The sequence below is a fragment of the Pavona decussata genome, unplaced genomic scaffold (assembly GCF_977016875.1).
Source record: "Pavona decussata unplaced genomic scaffold, jaPavDecu1.1 SCAFFOLD_25, whole genome shotgun sequence".
Lineage (NCBI taxonomy): Eukaryota > Metazoa > Cnidaria > Anthozoa > Scleractinia > Agariciidae > Pavona > Pavona decussata.
In genome coordinates, this window is record NW_028145448.1 from 799,833 (window position 1) to 816,810 (window position 16,978).

The 16,978-nt window shown below is 41.0% G+C and overlaps 1 protein-coding gene across 2 annotated transcripts in view; it reads left to right on the forward strand.

Annotated features, from left to right (window-relative positions):
* LOC146485663 (sushi, von Willebrand factor type A, EGF and pentraxin domain-containing protein 1-like) overlaps positions 1-15,016 on the forward strand; it is a 28,331-nt gene extending 13,315 nt beyond the window's left edge. For both annotated transcript variants that reach the window (XM_085103022.1, XM_085103021.1), the window contains exons 2-12: positions 247-441; positions 1,135-1,335; positions 2,783-2,980; positions 3,953-4,204; positions 5,654-5,902; positions 7,750-8,004; positions 8,511-8,814; positions 10,035-10,216; positions 11,475-11,636; positions 13,601-13,780; positions 14,845-15,016. In XM_085103022.1, coding sequence (XP_084959148.1) covers positions 247-441; positions 1,135-1,335; positions 2,783-2,980; positions 3,953-4,204; positions 5,654-5,902; positions 7,750-8,004; positions 8,511-8,814; positions 10,035-10,216; positions 11,475-11,636; positions 13,601-13,773 — 2,171 coding nt within the window. In that variant the 3' untranslated portion in view covers positions 13,774-13,780; positions 14,845-15,016. The remainder of the gene's footprint in view (positions 1-246; positions 442-1,134; positions 1,336-2,782; positions 2,981-3,952; positions 4,205-5,653; positions 5,903-7,749; positions 8,005-8,510; positions 8,815-10,034; positions 10,217-11,474; positions 11,637-13,600; positions 13,781-14,844) is intronic.
* The last annotated feature ends 1,962 nt before the right edge of the window (positions 15,017-16,978 follow it).

The following is a 16,978-nucleotide window of genomic DNA, read 5'->3' on the forward strand; positions in this document are numbered from 1 at the left end:
AGGGTTATTTTTACCCCCTCCCCCTCCCCATTACCCATGGGACCCTCTGGGGTGGGGAGACGAAGGCCCTGGGAACAAGGTTGCGTTGAAGCTGGGCGGGAATTTAGTAGGCTCCATTACCAGCCGCTGTTCGGGAAAATGAGCCCGCGCTCACTCTCCCCTCCTCTCCCCCGGGGAGAAAAGCCGGACCCGTGGGAGAGGCGAGTACTTACCTTCAATGTTCATGTTTCTCGTTTCGCATTGCAGGCTCCTGTCGAAACGCCTACTATTGTCCGTTCCATGCTTGGTCTGGTTGGTCTGGGAGCGTAGCACAAGGAACTTGTGGAAGGAAAAGCCGCTACCGTGACTACAATCCAAGCTACCGGTACGATATTAGGTCAGACAACTGCAACGGCATCCCAAGCTCGTGTGGTTCGCGGCAGTACAACTACAAGGACTGGTGTAAGTTGCATTCGAACTGAACTGTGTGTAGATGAAATCTTAACACTAAAAGAGAATCTCTTGAAGAGCTAAATGACAGTTGTTTTGTGTGTGCGTGTGGAGGAGGGAAGGAGGGGGTTAAGGAGATGTTGTTCAATTTCTTTACGGACTGTAATTTATGGGTTTGTTCATTACAGAGTCTGACTAAGTTAATATTATTTCCGATCAGGACACAATTGCACCTAAACAAAACAATTCAAAGTTTCCTAAAAGGGAAATTGTGGCGTGGATTTTGTTGTATGTAGATCTAATGAAACTGCACATTGTCAATATATTTTACAAAATACACTTGCTCAACGAAGGAGTTGTTCTAAGAGTACCGAGATCATAAAAACTATGTTCTTTTTCTTCTTTCAGTTTTTTTCGTTTTTCGAAGTTAATAAAGAATTAAATTCTCTGTACTTTAAAGAAGCTGTTATTCATTTCGTTCTGCCATTGAGAGGAAAAACCTTCCTGTCCAATTAGACAATAATTCAGAATAATTCATACAAAACACGATACTTCCTTAACTTTTCCAAGAAGGTCCAATCCAAGATTAGGACAAGAAGATGGCCCGCCTTGTTCATGGGAATCATAAAAATGTATTTCGTGATATCATCGCTTCGTCGTTATCATGCTATGCTCGCTTATTGTTGTTGTCATTTTTTTCCTAAGGCTCCTGCAGGTACGCGCAATGCACCCTTGGGAGTTGGAGTTCGTGGGCAGATCTGTCGTCTCCAGTTAAAGCCAGCCACTGCGCCTCCCAGCGGCGCACCCGGAGTTACCGTCTGACGTGGTTATACACGGAGAGAGAGAACTGTAATGGAGTGTCACCACAGTCATGCCCAGGAGCCCACGTTGAAAATAGAGAAAAGGGTAATGGGACAGATGTGTTTGTTTCAGGCTTTCAATAATAATAATAATAACCATAATAATACTTTATTCAATCTGATCAATGTAAACATCGATACCATGAACAGAAGATACCAAAGGTTATCCCTATCGAGTGTATCCCCTTTTAAATTAAAGCAATTCAAATCAATTCAACTCAACAAAACACAAACCAAATTAAATCAAATGTTAGTTTTTGAGGAGAGGGGAAAACCGGAGTACCCGGAGAAAAACCCCTCGGAGCAGAGTAGAGAACCAACAAACTCAGCCCACTTATGACGCCAAGTACGGGAATCGAACGCGGGCCACATTGGTGGAGGGCGAGTGCTCTACCACTGCGCCAACCCTGCTTAAAGTTGATCAGAATTTACCCCTAAATATATTCTTGTTGGTTGTATCAAGAAAGATAGTAAATCTTGAGGTTGGCTAGGAGGCTCCTTGCTCTACAGTAATGGTAACGCTTTCCAATTATCAGAACTGACTGACCAGACTCAGGCATATTAAGGCATGGCCAAAAGCCTAATTTGCATACAATCCGAAAACAATCATAACACTTCGTAGATTTAACAAAGAAATGTCAAACTTGGCGGTCAGATAAAACTTGACGACGGTAACTGATTCTTGCTTTAAAGTGTGGAACATTTTGGTCACGTGACTATTAAATGATGATTAACGTCTAAAATCGTTAAAGTAAAGCAGGGCATATAAAACAAACTACAATCAAACCTTTAGGGTGTCGTACTATTACACTATGAAAGTTCATTATTAGTTAGCCTTGTATGGTGGTACCTTTCATTCCTATTAGAAGTTATTAAGTCATTTCTAATGTCACGTGACCTATTTCCCCTAAATTGTAGGACTGTTATTCAATGTGGACACGCAAACAAGGCTAATTCATTTCAAGCCCTTGACATGTAAACGTATGACTCCAAAGGAGATTTAATTCTATTTCATTTTATATACCCCATTTGGCTTCGAAAATTTTTAACAATCAATGATCATTTACAGGTCACATGACCAAAATGCTCGTCACTTTGAAGCAAAAATCAGTTAAGGTCTTCTGGTTATGTGCTAGTTCGCTTTTATCGCATTTGAATGAAATCAGTGGAGTTTATTTGGAAACCAACACCCTTACGTAGATTGTTCACCGGTTTGATTTGTGAGAAAAACCTTTCTATAATCAGTGAGAGTGAGAGTGGTTATGTTTTGTGACTTGTTACTCGACTCTCTTTTTTATTTCAGTCATTTCCAATTCCCCGTCTTGCTAGAATTTCCAATATGACAACCTTAAGACAACAACTAGTACCACCATAGCTCTTCCTTGCGTTTCTGTGGACCAAACTAAATAAATCCAAGAAGGTGAATAAAAAGCTTAGTGTTATTATCAACGAGTTATATGGATTTGCGCTTGCCAAAATTTTTTCTTTTTTAGTCGTCACTTGCCCTGCTCTGGCACTTCCGGCACACGGAGGGTGGCAACCAGCAGACTGCGGAGCAAACTCGCAAGTTTGTCGGTCGGTTTGCCTCCTGCGGTGTGACACCGTTAATGGCTTTCAACTCGAAGGTCCAGACCGAAGAGACTGCCAAGCAAATGGTCAGTGGTCGACGCCATGGAACTCCTACTGTAAAGGTAGGTTCAGGAGGTTACATAAGGTCGTTCTGTCGTTTCCTCGACGTGGATACGATATATATTTTGTACACCGGTCGAGCTCTTGAGTGCAGCCTCCGGCAGTACCCAAGACAGAGGACTCAGTTTTTCCCAAACCGACCTGAACCGACCTGGGCCGGCGAATAATTTTTTTTTCTTATTTTGTTTACGCAAGAAGACAAGATCCAGTTCTTGTAACCAATCACGCAACAAATCCGCCAGGATTCTAGGGCGAAAAATTCCACCCGCTGCCCGAACCAATAAGATTGCATTATTTAGATAAATGAATTCCGCCGCTCACGCACTGAGAAAGAAAAGCTTGATATAAACAGTTTGACGGGGCAACACTGTTCAAGGAAATATGGTTTTGGACGGTTCAAGATTCGTTTCAGGAGGCTCAAACCACAAAACATTTTGCCCTTCTTAGTTTGTCTGTAGTACAAAGCGGTATTTTGCTATGTTTTGCATGGTTGGTTTGTTTGTTTTGTTTCTTTTTTTTCTTCGTTTCTTTACATACGTGCCAATAAGATTGTCAGGAAATAGGACGCAAGCCATGATTGTACATGCACAACAATAATATATATGTTGTGGTTCAAATTTATCCATTTCCTATTGTTTTGGGGTATTGAATGACAACAATTTGAAACAACGGAAAATAAAATTTAAACCAAAGAAAAATTGAACCACAACGTATACAACAAAGCTGGACAAGCAAGATTCCTTTCCGTTGAGGGGAAGAAGCTGAGTTTCCAGAATTTGCGCTTAGCTTCTGTCTAAAACAGCTAAATATGGAATTAAGCTTTCCATTTATCGTTTCATATCAATTTCGACTTCATCTCTAAAGTATTCTAGTTGTCTCTACTAAAAAAGGTCTAGTTTATTTTGTGGGATTCCTATTCGCATATTAAAATCCGTTACATTTCTAAAGTTTGTCCTTCCAATCACTGCTTTCAGACATTCGACCTCCGACGATTACTTGCCCCCAGTCGATTTCAGTGGGCACAGACCCAGGGAAACCTTTTAAGAAGGTCTGCATCCCCAGCGCTACCGCCGTCGATAATACTGGTGTGGCGCCAACTATCACAAATGACGTAGGCGCGGAGAGTAAAGAGTTTGTAGTCAGTTCAACCCCACATACAGTAAAATATACTGCGCGTGATGCCGCTGGCCTGTCGTCTTCGTGTACACTCCAAATTACCGTTTCAGGTAAGAAACTCACCTTGTTAACATACATAGGGTCAGCGGGTGGTTGGGTGGTTAGGAGGAGGGGTGGGAAAAATTTACACATGGACTAATATTGAAAGCCGTGGACGCCTTGAATACTGACATCCAACCTCCTCTTCAGTTGAAAGCGTTATATGAATATTTGATTATCTATACGAAAATTCGCCGTATTCAAATCGTTACCATTGCCATTACGCACGAGCAATATCATGTCCCCAAACAGCTTAAATATTTTCTTACGTTTAGGAATGCATCTTTTGATTGATAGTTCGTAAGGGTCGGAATTGTAGCGGTTATTATCTAATTCAGTTCATCTGAGTTTGGAAGCACGCGTGACTACTTGCCAGCCGGGTTTATATAGGTGTTCTTCGCAGTCCAAGGTCATCGAGGAGATAAATTCTATTTGTCTACTTTAACGTAAAATCTTCTTTTAGTTAGGCGAGGGTAATCGAGGGTAACCCTAATTTAATATTAACGAGTGATGTAAATTTGCAAAATTAGAATGCGTTCATTCAATTTATGAATGTTTTGTTATGGTCCTTGGTATTTAGGGCGTCTACTGTGCTTCTGTAGCCCGTATAATCAGTAGTTATCAGTAAGCAAGAGGTCCAGAGGTTTCTGTCTGCGTTTGACAGAATTTAGTGTGAAAATATTTTACTCCAGTTTCAAGGCAGAGTGGTCACAGAAAGTTTAAGGTGGATATTGGAGGTCGTACTGAAAGAAACTTTTGATCATTCAACCTATCCTATGCGTGCAATTAATTAACTAGACCTCGCGCAACTTATAATTTTACATTTACATGGAGAGAGGAAGATCCTAAAAGGTCGATCACCCTAGCGCGATATGTTTTCTGTAGTCAGTTTACATGCAAAAGGTTGTACTTGGCCCTTAGCGCTAGGATCTTTCTAGCGATAAGAACTTCCTAGCTGAGAGACTGAGCAAGATCCTAGCACCTTGTAAACTACCTTCGCTCGGAAGATCCTAGTATTAGGGACAAAAAAGAACAAACATGGCGGCAGCCGGGCGTTCAGCTGCTAAAGGCCGACAATTTTTCTTCTTTCCTTCTCCACTTGGTAGCTACCCCGACCGAAATTCCTGCATGCACAAGTAAACCAAACGAAAAGTTGTTTTGCCTTCTAGGATCTTCCACCGTCCATGTAAACAGCCCCACAATCTCTAACGATCTGACAGTGACAGGTTCTGAATGAAGACCTACTTAAATTTGAAGCTGCCGATAAAAAACACCCTCGAGAGAACAAGTAAAAAATTAAACCTGCGGAGGATGGTATTCCCCTTTCCATCCATCCACCTTGTATAGTTTTTTGTAACGCCTCCCTCACTCGTCTAGGTTTGCCACTCTGTATGGCCTTTTTCTCCTTTAAGTGCCTCAGAACATTGTTATCTTTCCTCTCATTACTATTGCCTAATCAGATCAAGAGCGTCCACGTGTTGCCTCGTGCCCCAAGGACATAAAGCAACAAACCAATAAAAACGATGTACGTGTCACTTGGGACTATCCTGTGTTCGAGGATAACTTTGATCGCCCGCCTGTGCAATTGCGGATCAACAGCAACAAAAACCCCGGTACTTCCTTTTCCTGGGGGAGGTACCAAGTGCTGTACGAGGCAAGCGACAGAGCTGGAAACAAGGCCACTTGTGAATTCTTCGTGGAAGTTGGGCGTAAGTCGACTTGCTAAAGAATTACAGCACGATCTTTGCAGAAGATTTTGTTTCATTTTCCGTTCTTTTATTTCTTTTTTCACCAAGTAAACAGAGCAAATAAACTATATGATAAAGCGGCGTTCGATTAAAACCAGAACTTAAGAAATAGGCCATTTCCGAATTGCTGTGAACCTCACTATGAAAGTGAGGCTAAGTGCAAAACTTTTCATATGAAAAGTAGTTTTGTTTGCATATGAATGAAAACTAATTTTCATGACAAAAACTTAGCACTTAGCCTCGCTTTCATAATGAGGTTCAAAACAACTCGAAAATGGTCTATTGTTCTGGCCAATCACAACACCCGTAAACAGCGCAATGAACCAATCTCAAATCAGAATACTGGCGTCAAGCGCGGGAAAACGCTTGCGACCAAGACACGATTTGCATTGGTTAAGCTTCTCGTTGGTTGAGAAACTCTCGCCGGCTAGCTTTGCTAACCAATCACAGCCGTACTAAGGCAAAACCAAAGCAAACGCGAAATTGCTTTCCACACTCAATTGAAAACCGCTCTATCGAAACCAAATTGCATGACGAACTGATTTTGATGTAATGATTGATTTTACGCTTTGTTCGAATGAAAAAGAAAAGAAACCGCCGCCAATTTGCCAAAACTAGCAGGAAAATTCCATCCTCTTGAAGCATCGGAGCCCAATGTGGAATTGTATCGTTTTGCAATGGTTCGTGAGAGAACAGTATCCAACAGTATCGCGTGGTAAGCTACCCAAATCCCCATAAATGGATACTGGAAGGTTTATATCTCGACAAGATTTTATTGTTGTTCTTTTTGTTTGTTTGCTTCTTTCATGTATTCAAGTCTTTTTCTAAGAACTTAGAGATTCAGACTGAGCCTCCTAATCACGTTAGAATTTTAATATATCTCACTACCTGCGAGTGGAAATCTGATAACTTTGCACACAGCCGTAAAATAAGACAAAAGGTCCCTTGGTTGTCGTTCTGAAATGCAACTTTGTTGGCTAGTTGGCCTGTTTTTTTTTATTTTATTGTTTGTTTTAATTTCTAGTCGCACTTTGCATTAAACATTATCCCTTTCAGGGGCACCCAACGGATCGTTTCGGTACCGAAATTATCTGTTTGTAAGGCCCTTAATCCCCTACAATTTTCTAAAGGGAAATTTTCCCCTCGAACATTCGTGATATGGGAAATTTAAGGCCTAGTGATTTCGGATTGATAAAAATTTGGTTTCGGGTACTGAAGAAAGGTCAGCTAAGATTTTCGGAAAGGAAATAAGACCTAAGGTTTTCGGGAAATGGACAAAGATACCCTAGTTATTTCGAAAATACTCAAGTTCCCCTAGAATGACCGAACAGATAAAAATATTTTAGCGCGGCCTGAAATGAACCTGCAGAGTTCTAAAGGCACTCCAGATAGCCTAAAATTGTGTTTTTAAGTATCTGAGAGAAAACTGTCGTTGGCCATGGGTGCCCCTGCCCTTTGGCTTGGAAGAAAAAACCTAAACGTAAATGTAATTTTTTTACCCACGGAGCACCAAAGTACTCTCTACCTAGAAACTCGATTCAAAGTTGTTCGTGCGTTCCGGGTCGAATTGGAATTTGGAAACGTCGGTTTTTGGGGAGGGTGGAAAACCGGAGAACCCGGAGAAAAACACTTGGAGTAGGGACAAAAACCAACAACAAACTCAACCCACGTATGGCGTCAACGCCGGAAATCGAACCCGGGCCACATTGGTGAGAGGCTATTGCTCTCACCAATGCGCCATCCCACCCCCCCCCCCCCCCCTTCCCCGCCCCAATGAAAATGTTACCAACCAAGTGCATTTATTTCAGCCGTTCCGTGTACGTATTTTGAGGCTCCTGCATACGGAGTAAGATCCTGTAATAAGAAGACTGTCAACTCTAACGGCGTACTCTATGAAATGGTTTGCATCATCCAGTGTAGGGAAGGCTATTCCTTTGCGGATCCTAATGCACCGAATACCTACTTGTGTCAGTCAGACGGCACCTGGTACAAACTCCTGTTCGGCGGTCAATTTACTCAACCAGTTTACCCTAAAAGTCTGCGACCGTGGCCAGACTGTGCACGTAAGTAAGCTGAGACAGGGATATTTTATTATTTCGCGAACTCTAGTTGGCTTGCGACAGAATAATCTGAGTCTGGATGCAGCACAAATCAATCAAGTATCAATTCCACACTGTTTGGTCAGAAAAACAAGAGAGAAGAAAAAATACAGTAAACATTGATACAGGTTAAAAAAAAAACAATAAATATATACATTGGAGTCCGGTGTACAGCAGCTACAGTAGCAGAGCTTTCAAACTCTCAGAGGCAACTGCTGTGTGATTTGTCTTAGAATATGAATATCATAATGTTGAACATGTGGCTTTTTTACCTGACATCATCATCGCATTTTCGTCAACATTTGAGGCTTTTTTATATGTGAAACACGTTTTTTTTTTTTATTTAAGTTAGCTGTTTACCATGATGCGACCGCATTTAAGCCTGTTTTGCGTCTACATGCCGCTTCCGTCACTGAAACACAACACGGAGGCAATTTTGCTGATTCAGTAATAAACCACTTTCTTTACAGCCGAGCAAAATGTCAACGCCGCGAAGAAGAACTTCACTTTCTACACTGGTTCGTGTGCTGCCAACGAACAAGAAGCCTTATTAAGGATCCGACAGAACTTCTTGGAAGCCGTGAAGAATAGTCCGCTTGCCCAAATAGCCTTATGTGACGTTAGCCAGGGTCAAGACTGCGTAGTTGAAAACGTTAAGGTGTACTGTGGCGCCAACTCTAGGAAGAGAAGTGTAGGCGATCAGCGAATCATTACGTTTGATTTTGTCATTCAAGACAAAAATGCATCTTCAGATCCCAAGGAAGAAGCCGCCAAGTATGTATCTATGCTAAGGTTACGAGTATCGCAGTCAGATAAAGGTTTTTTAAAGTGTTAAGTCTTAACTTCTGTTTGGAACGAACGCTTTCTGTTTGAAACGGACGCTCCCAAGACCAGCCAATTAAAGTCTGAAACGCTCATCTAAGAGATTGGAGGCGTTTAAGAACGGTCCCTCTTTTTGCTACAATAACTGCGCATACGTTCTGCGCATCTAGGAATAGGCCATTTTACAGTTGTGTGCTTAGTGACCTGGCCTTGGATTGGAAGCGAGGCTGGGGATGACCTTGTTTTGATACAAACCCCACTGCTCTTCATATGCAATTCCAAACTAGTTAGCATAAGAACAGCATGATCTACATATGAAAAGCAGTGAGGTTTGTATCAAGACAAGGTCACCCCCAGCCTCGCTTCCAATCCAAGGCCAGGTCACTAAGCACACAACTGTAAAATGGGCTATTGTTATACTGTTTACCATTTGATATGTTGCCTTCCAAACAAATTTTACTGATCTCCGGATTTTTCTTGTAAAAAGGAAACACTTCCGATCAGTCATTTGTTGGATATCGCACATGTCAGAGATGATATTACAAGGATTCAGAAAAGAAAGCCATGCGTGTAATTTTTCTACACTTGTCTCATGAGTCTACTCCTTAAAAGGCCAGTCTTCCAGCACTTCACGATAGACATGATGAACTGTCCAGCAAATTGTTTGATGACTTTGTCTGTAACGTAGACCATACGTTGACCCACCTATTGCCACCAATGGCTAACTTTATCACAATGAGACTGAGAAACAGCAGAATTTCATCAGTTAGCTAGATCAGTTTACAACGGGACGTTTTAAGAATTGTTTTCTTATTCCCAAGTTATGCACGTAACTTTTCTTGCAAATTGTTCATTTTTAATTTCAGGGTTTGACTGTATGTTATTACATATTGTATTTAAGCCTTCGTTATACACAAGTAGATACGACGTAATTCAGTGTTTCACTGCGATGTTTTTATCAATAAACGACCCTTCTTCTTCTTCATATACGGTGGTCATACTTCAGTGTTGGATTAGAAGCGTGATTTACTTGAACACACTTGAAAAGATACCACAATGCTTGTACCATAATTAACAATTCACAATTGAATTGTAAGTAATTATAAATTATTACTTTCAACACACATTCCTAAATCGCGACTTTATTTGACGCACGCTATTTCTCCTAATAGGGTAAAGAAAATGATGGCGGATTTGGATCTCATGGCAAAATTCATCCAGGAAAACTTTCCTCATGACGCCCACATGCCTGATCTACAAGTGTCAGCGGCGGCCAGCACAGCAACCTGCCCTGCTGGTAAAGTCATAATGGTATTGCCTGGGGATAACTCAGAATTGGAGAGGACAGTATGCGGTAAGCATCATCTCATGCACTAAGGGCAGAAGTGCTGGGGTGGGGTGTCGGTTAATGATGCAGTTTGGCATCAGGCGTCGTGGGTAAAAAAAGTGATGTCAGCACCAATCGTCCTCAGGCTATTTGGCGGGCGGTTGGTCGCCAGGAGAGCTCGCTGGCCAAAAAGTCTGAGGACTCTGGGTACAAGATTGTGGTAGCACCTGGAAGTTAAGAACTCCATTGAATTGGAAATGCGGGAAGTGTGCTCTTACTTGAAGAGAAAGATTAGGGGTGGGCTGTTTAGTATGCAGAGATTTACTGTTGGTTAAATTAATAACAACGTTGATAGCTAGAAGTAACACAAAATATCTTTTGAAGGACGATTGCGGCAACCATCATGGGGTCGGAATGGTGGCTTCGGATTATGGGAAAGATAGTAGGGTAACGTTCCCCGAACAGAACGTAAATGCAATGTAAATGGATACCGTAAACTGCTGCTTATAAGTCCTGAAATCATACAACTTAGCGAGGGGTTTTGGATGGGATTATTAAGAGTGTGTTTATTATCTTTCGGGTACAAGAAGCGCAAATCACGAGCATGGAAACAAAAACGCAACACACAGAGTGCATTGTATAGAGCATCTGATGCTGCGTTAAGTTGAAGCATGTTGAATATATGCTTTGCATACCAGTACTGCACACTTACAGTAATACTACGTAAAAACGCATTAGCAATTCATAAGCCCATTGACCTATCAAATGGTCGATAATGCATCACCTGAAGTGACTTTAATTATATAGTTTTATATCAATAAACCTCCTCCCTATTAGTATGCGGTGTTTTTCACGTATCTTAATTTCCAACGTTCACAAAAGCATAGTTATGAACTCTATTGACACACGCTTTTCCAGGAATGTTTTTGAAGCCGTTCAAAAAACCCGCAGCACGTGTTAAAACCCGATAAAACACTCCTGCTAGTTTTTAAACATAACATAAAACATTGAACAGTTACTTTAATTGTATTTGACAAGATAGTAATAGACGTATATATTGCTCCGGAATCTTTGTTTTGAAGTTGTAGAGTGTTCTGTAAGGTGTTTAATATTAAGAACAATGAAAAGTAGAGCAGCGCTTAAATCGGGGTGAGGGGTCTTACGGCAAAAACAAATGTATTTTTATTTACAGGTAGGCGAGGTTATAACCGGAAAAGGGGGGAGGGTATGACATTAGAAGGTTACAAATACTCTCATTCTTTAACCCTTTATTTTCCTTTTTCAGTCGAGTGCCCTGCAGGTTCATATTATAACAAAGACAGCCAAACCTGTGAGAAATGCCAAGAAGGAACGTACCAAAATGGTACAGGGCAAATGTCCTGTATTCCATGCCCCGCGGGAACATGGAGCACGGGGGGTCACGCTAGGAACTTTACGGAGTGCTACGGTAAGTCACATGATATATATTGCTAACAGGAACGTACATATACAAAAGGGGCCGGTTTAGGGCCTTTTCATATGAGCCCGGTTAACTGGCTGGCCCAGTAGGCGTGACGAATTTTGTCTTCTGTTCATATGGGAAATTTTATCCCGGTTACCGAGATGAAAAATTTCCTAAAGGCCCAAAATACCCGTGGACCGGCGCGGTCCAACATAACGTGACATTTCAGTTCAGGAGGCTTCAACACAAATACAAAAACATCCTGAATAGGGAAATCGGGAGATCAACCCTGTATAAAAACAATTTCCCTGACTTGTCAGCGACCTTACTAGCCACTGGAAGCCATGCTCAGTTAAAATTGTTTCGTCTTGGTCAGTCCCGGCATCCGGGCTGGAGTGTTCATATGGGAAAAATTCCCATCTCGGTTACCGAGATCTCGGTCGCAAAAACCGAGATCTCGGTAACCGGGCCAGCCCGCATTCTCATATAAACACATCAAAACTTTTGTAAAGAAAAGAGTGTCGAGCCGAGATCTCGGAAACCGAGCCAGCCCGGTCGACCGGGCTCATATGAAGAGGCCCTTAGTTTCTGAAGAAACTGTGGTGGGTCGGTGCTGCGTCGGTGGGAGAATAGGAAAGAAAATTTGGTTTTACCAACAGTTGATAAGGTAATTTGGTCACCGTAAAGAGCTTCGATAGCTGTCGATCTTCGAGTGTCGATCGTCAGCCTTTCGTCAGAGCGAACCAAGGCATTGTACTGAGGTTGTTTGTGGTTTATATCGCTGGGATTAAGAGTGCCAGAATGTGGAAGATGAATTCTTGCTTTCAATTTTTGCGGTTTTCTGCGTAAGAAGCCAACTAGTATAAACTAGAAAAACACCGGACGTACAAGAGATCCCCTCAGAAAAGTTCGTCTTCATGCATATCATCCATTTTGGACTTGAGCAGCGACGACAACGAAAACGTTGCTTGAAGATACAAATTCATATTAATCAAACTTCAACTTCAACTTCAACTTTCTTGTTTATTTGGGCAACTTTAGTAAAATTTTATTACTGCTACCCGCAAATAGCGAAATCTGACCGAACTATCGAGGCACTGAATTCGTCGTGTGCTCACTTTCCCCACAAAACCTTGAGTTTGGTCATTTCACGTTGTCTCTTGCCGAGGAGGGCAAAGAATGTCCCTGAATGCATGACGCATTTCCCAAGCGATTGTTTTTGCTCATTAAACCTATTGTTTTACAGCGTTCTCGCTGCCGTCGCAGTCTTCTTTACTTAAGTTCCCTAATCAAGGTTCATCTATCTATGACTATATCGTGGAATTTAAAGGCTATCATCACTTTAAAAGCATTGAGTTATTGCTACCTAGCAATTTTAACAACTTGGCCAATTTCATAGTTGATGATTAATCCCGGCTGAGACCATTTGGATCTTCCATTTACTTCCATTTTGAATAGGAGATGGTTTGTGAAAGTTAAGCCTGGTCTAGTGTGGCGTTTAGTGGACTTCGGTTGTAACTTTGTTGCATGGTGGTTCGAGGCCTGACCTCTGACGTCGTGTTGCCTCGATAGACAAGAAACATTAATCCGTATTGCTCTCTTCACCTCAGCACACCTGTACCCTTCAAAAGCTCTATTTTCACTGGACCCTGATAACCTGCAGCTGCATTGTGTTTTAGGGCTGGGAGCATTGTTCTGTTAATCATTCTTTTGTTCTCTCGACCAATCATTTAAGACGTTACAAACGGTGCAGGTCGCCCGTTCACCTAGATGTATAAATGGGTACCAGCGACATACTGTTGGGGGTAGCCCTGCGATGGACCAGCATACCATCCACAGTGGTAGAGGGTAGATGGCGGGGAGAAAAAGATTCGGGGGTGTGGGGCGCCTGTGGATTTGCGCGACTTGACCTTTTTACCTTCTGTAGATGGGCCATTTGAAATATTTACTATTTTGGTTGTTTTTATCAGAAATCTGTGAGCCTGGTGAATACACGGTCCAGGAGGAATCGGGTGTCATTAACTGCCTGATGTGCCCAATTGGAACATACCAACCAAAGTTCCGAGCCAAAAAATGTGAGCCATGCCCCGCAGGCAAGACGACTCTTCAGAAAGCTTCCACCGCCATTGAGGACTGTCAATAAGCGACTGGTAAAGAATGCGTCATTAGTTCATCGATTTTGCTTAATAATTTGATTTAGACATTTCCTTTTGCCTGAAATCTAGTAATAAATAACCGGCAAAATCGTCTCGTGGTTAATTGAAGGTTATTGAAGGTATCCTGAGTTCGATTTCTTCGCTAAAGGTCAGAAGATTACCAGAGGCGTAGCTATCATACACTCACATGCGCAAGTGCGTACACTTGAAATCCTACAAACTGAAAATGATTTTTAAAAAATAATTCAAAAATTTATTAATAATTCATAAGCCCATTGACCTATCAAATGGTCGATAATACATCACATGCAATGACTTTATATCGATAAACCTCCTCCGTTTTTTAGTATGCGGTGTTTTATCAGCTGCTAAAACACCCCTCGTTACTATGCGGTGTTTTATCAGCTGATAAAACACTCCTCATTATTATGCGGTGTTTTTCTCGTATGCTAATTTCCAACGTTCACAAAAGCATAATTGAACTGTATTTACACACGTTTTTCCAGGAATGTTTTTGAAGCTTTTCAAAAAACTCGCAGCAGTATTTTATCGGGTCTAAAGCCACTCGGCTGCGCCGCGTGGTTTTAAACCCGGTAAAACACTTCTGCTCGTTTTTTAAACATTACATAAAATAACAAGATAATCTTTTGCTTTTAGGGGATTTTCTTTCACTGCAGTTCGTTAAATTTTTCGCTCAATTTCCCCCCCCCCCCCCCCCCCTGTACACTAAGAAATGGTCTAGTCATTCAGAAAAATAGCAAGGATATGAATCCTTAGACTTGCTATAAGCTTTAATCGTATAAAAGCTCACTAATTCTTTGCGCAAAAAGTTCTCTCTCGACAAGAACACACTCTACTAGTGTGCGAGTAGAGACAAGAATAAGCTGTCGGAGTACAGATCGTATATGCACATGTGAAATTTTTCTATAAAATCGAACCGATATATAATTATTGAAAGATGATTGCTCTAGTAAAAAAGTATATGACTAGGTAATTAAACGTAATCTTAAGCAGAGGTTTCGTTTATTCTCACGGTTGGTTTTGTTTTCTTCTCGCAGGATCGCTTTCAAGTTTGTCACTTGCCTCATCAGATTTACCTAATTTTGCATTTCTAATTGAAGGCCCTCGGCATTTTGGGACCTAGCCTAGACAAAGAAATAAGTGTAGCCTTACATTTAATATAGAACGAAGTGACAATACAGCATGGCAATAAACAATGACAAGAAAAAGTAGTTTTGGTGCGTTCTATTTTATTTGTTATCCGAGCACAGCAGTTCGGAACGCCGACTTCGACTCGTCTCGGTTTCCCGATTGAGGGAATCGGTGATAGGCTGCTAGGCTGCTCATTGGCCTGAATAGTAACGTAGGTTTAATCGCATGGGCCAATAGGCCATTTCCGAGTTGCCGTAAACCTCACTATGAAGGCGAGGCTAAGTGCAAAACTTTTCACATGAAAATTAGTTTTGTTTGCATATAAATGGTAATTAATTTTCATAACAAAAACTTTGCACTTAGCTTCGAATTCATAATGAGGTTCAAAGCAACTCGGAAATGGTCTATTTACACGTTACAAGTTGTCGGCAGATTCCTTTTTTCTGTTGGTGTAGCGCATAGTGAAAATCGGCTCGCTTCGAAAAATCTGTAGCACTGCCAAAAACTGCATTACAATGGAACCTCGGTTTAAAATGATTTAAAGGGGAAGTATCACGCAAATTTGCTGTCAAAAAATTGTTTGCCTGTCAGCAGAAACCTGAACGAAATAATTGTCAAGTTTGTTATAAATTATCATCCCACTGCAATAAAACTGTAGATTAGTGCCTCTGGCCAGAGACAGAGCCAGTATGAATTGAAACTTGAAAAATGTTATGGCTAATGTTTTTCAAGTTCTCGCATTTCAAATGAGTTGTTCCTTTAAAGAATTGAGTTAACTTTTTTCCTCTTTTCATTCTAGAATTATTTGGCAGCTGATTGAAGGTCTTATTTCATCATTTTTAACAAAAGATATCAAAAAAACCCCATGATACTTCCCCTTTAACGAAGTGCCAATTAAGGGACTCGGGAAATTGGTTCGTTATATCGAGGTTCTGTTCTCTTTATTTTAAAAGGCCGGGCTGGAGAATATCGTTAATTGTATCGAGGACTTCGTAATACAGAGGTTCGTGAAATCGAGGTTCCACTGTAGAGACTGAGTCTCGGGTATCTGGGACACAAGTACTTGTAGATTTGGTTCATTTTCAGGGAAGATGTTCGCTCAAATTCTATGAAGGGTTACCACGAGCGATCGAACGATTGCGAAATGACGGTGAGGTGCTGAATGAGGCGACGGTCGACCCCAAGAAAAGTAGTTCTTCTCCGCATAAATTAAAAGCCCTAAAAAAAAGGTTTTGCAAAAATCTTTCCACCCAAAAAGATCTACCAGAAATTTTCTCACACGAGGGTCCAGGCCCACTCCTTCCGGCTACTATAGGCTGAGTACCCCCCCCCCCCCCCCCCACCCTGTCCATTCTGGGATAATTAGCTATAGACTTGAGAATAAGACGATTTCATATAAAAAATATTCGTTCAAAGGGGCATTGTCACGGAGCTTTTGCTGTATGTTGGCTCAAATTTTTACAATGAATTCCTTTTTTAACGTGAAAACGTTCTTATAGCACAGGAATAAAATATGAAAGCCGGATTTCTCTTGGGAAGAATAAAGTATAAACAGTTTTTAGCAATTTCTCCAGAAATGACAGGAGAAACTTAAAAAAATTGGCCAATTTTTAAGTTGCAATCCATTTCCATCCTTTCCATTTGCAGACAAAAATGACTGATACTAGTTTCTGTGCACTAGTAGGGTTATTTCTAACGCATTTGAACCATTATTTTAATGTTCCCATCAATACAAATATGTTTTTTCGCCATTCAAAGTTACACTAAATATAGGTGACACTGGCCCTTTAAAAAGAGTTGGCACATTTGCGCGCAATATCTGAAATTTTTGACATTTTTCTTTGACATTTGACATATTTTATTTGTACTCTCCACTGTACTGTTACAAGTATATTAATATAGTTTTAAACATAGAATAATACGCAGCTCAAAAATACAATTCAAATTCAATTCAAAAATACAAAAGTAAGTAAAGTAAAAGAAAGTAAATTGATAAGAAAAGTAACTAGGTAGAATAGAAAAAATAAGAAAGAAATAGCG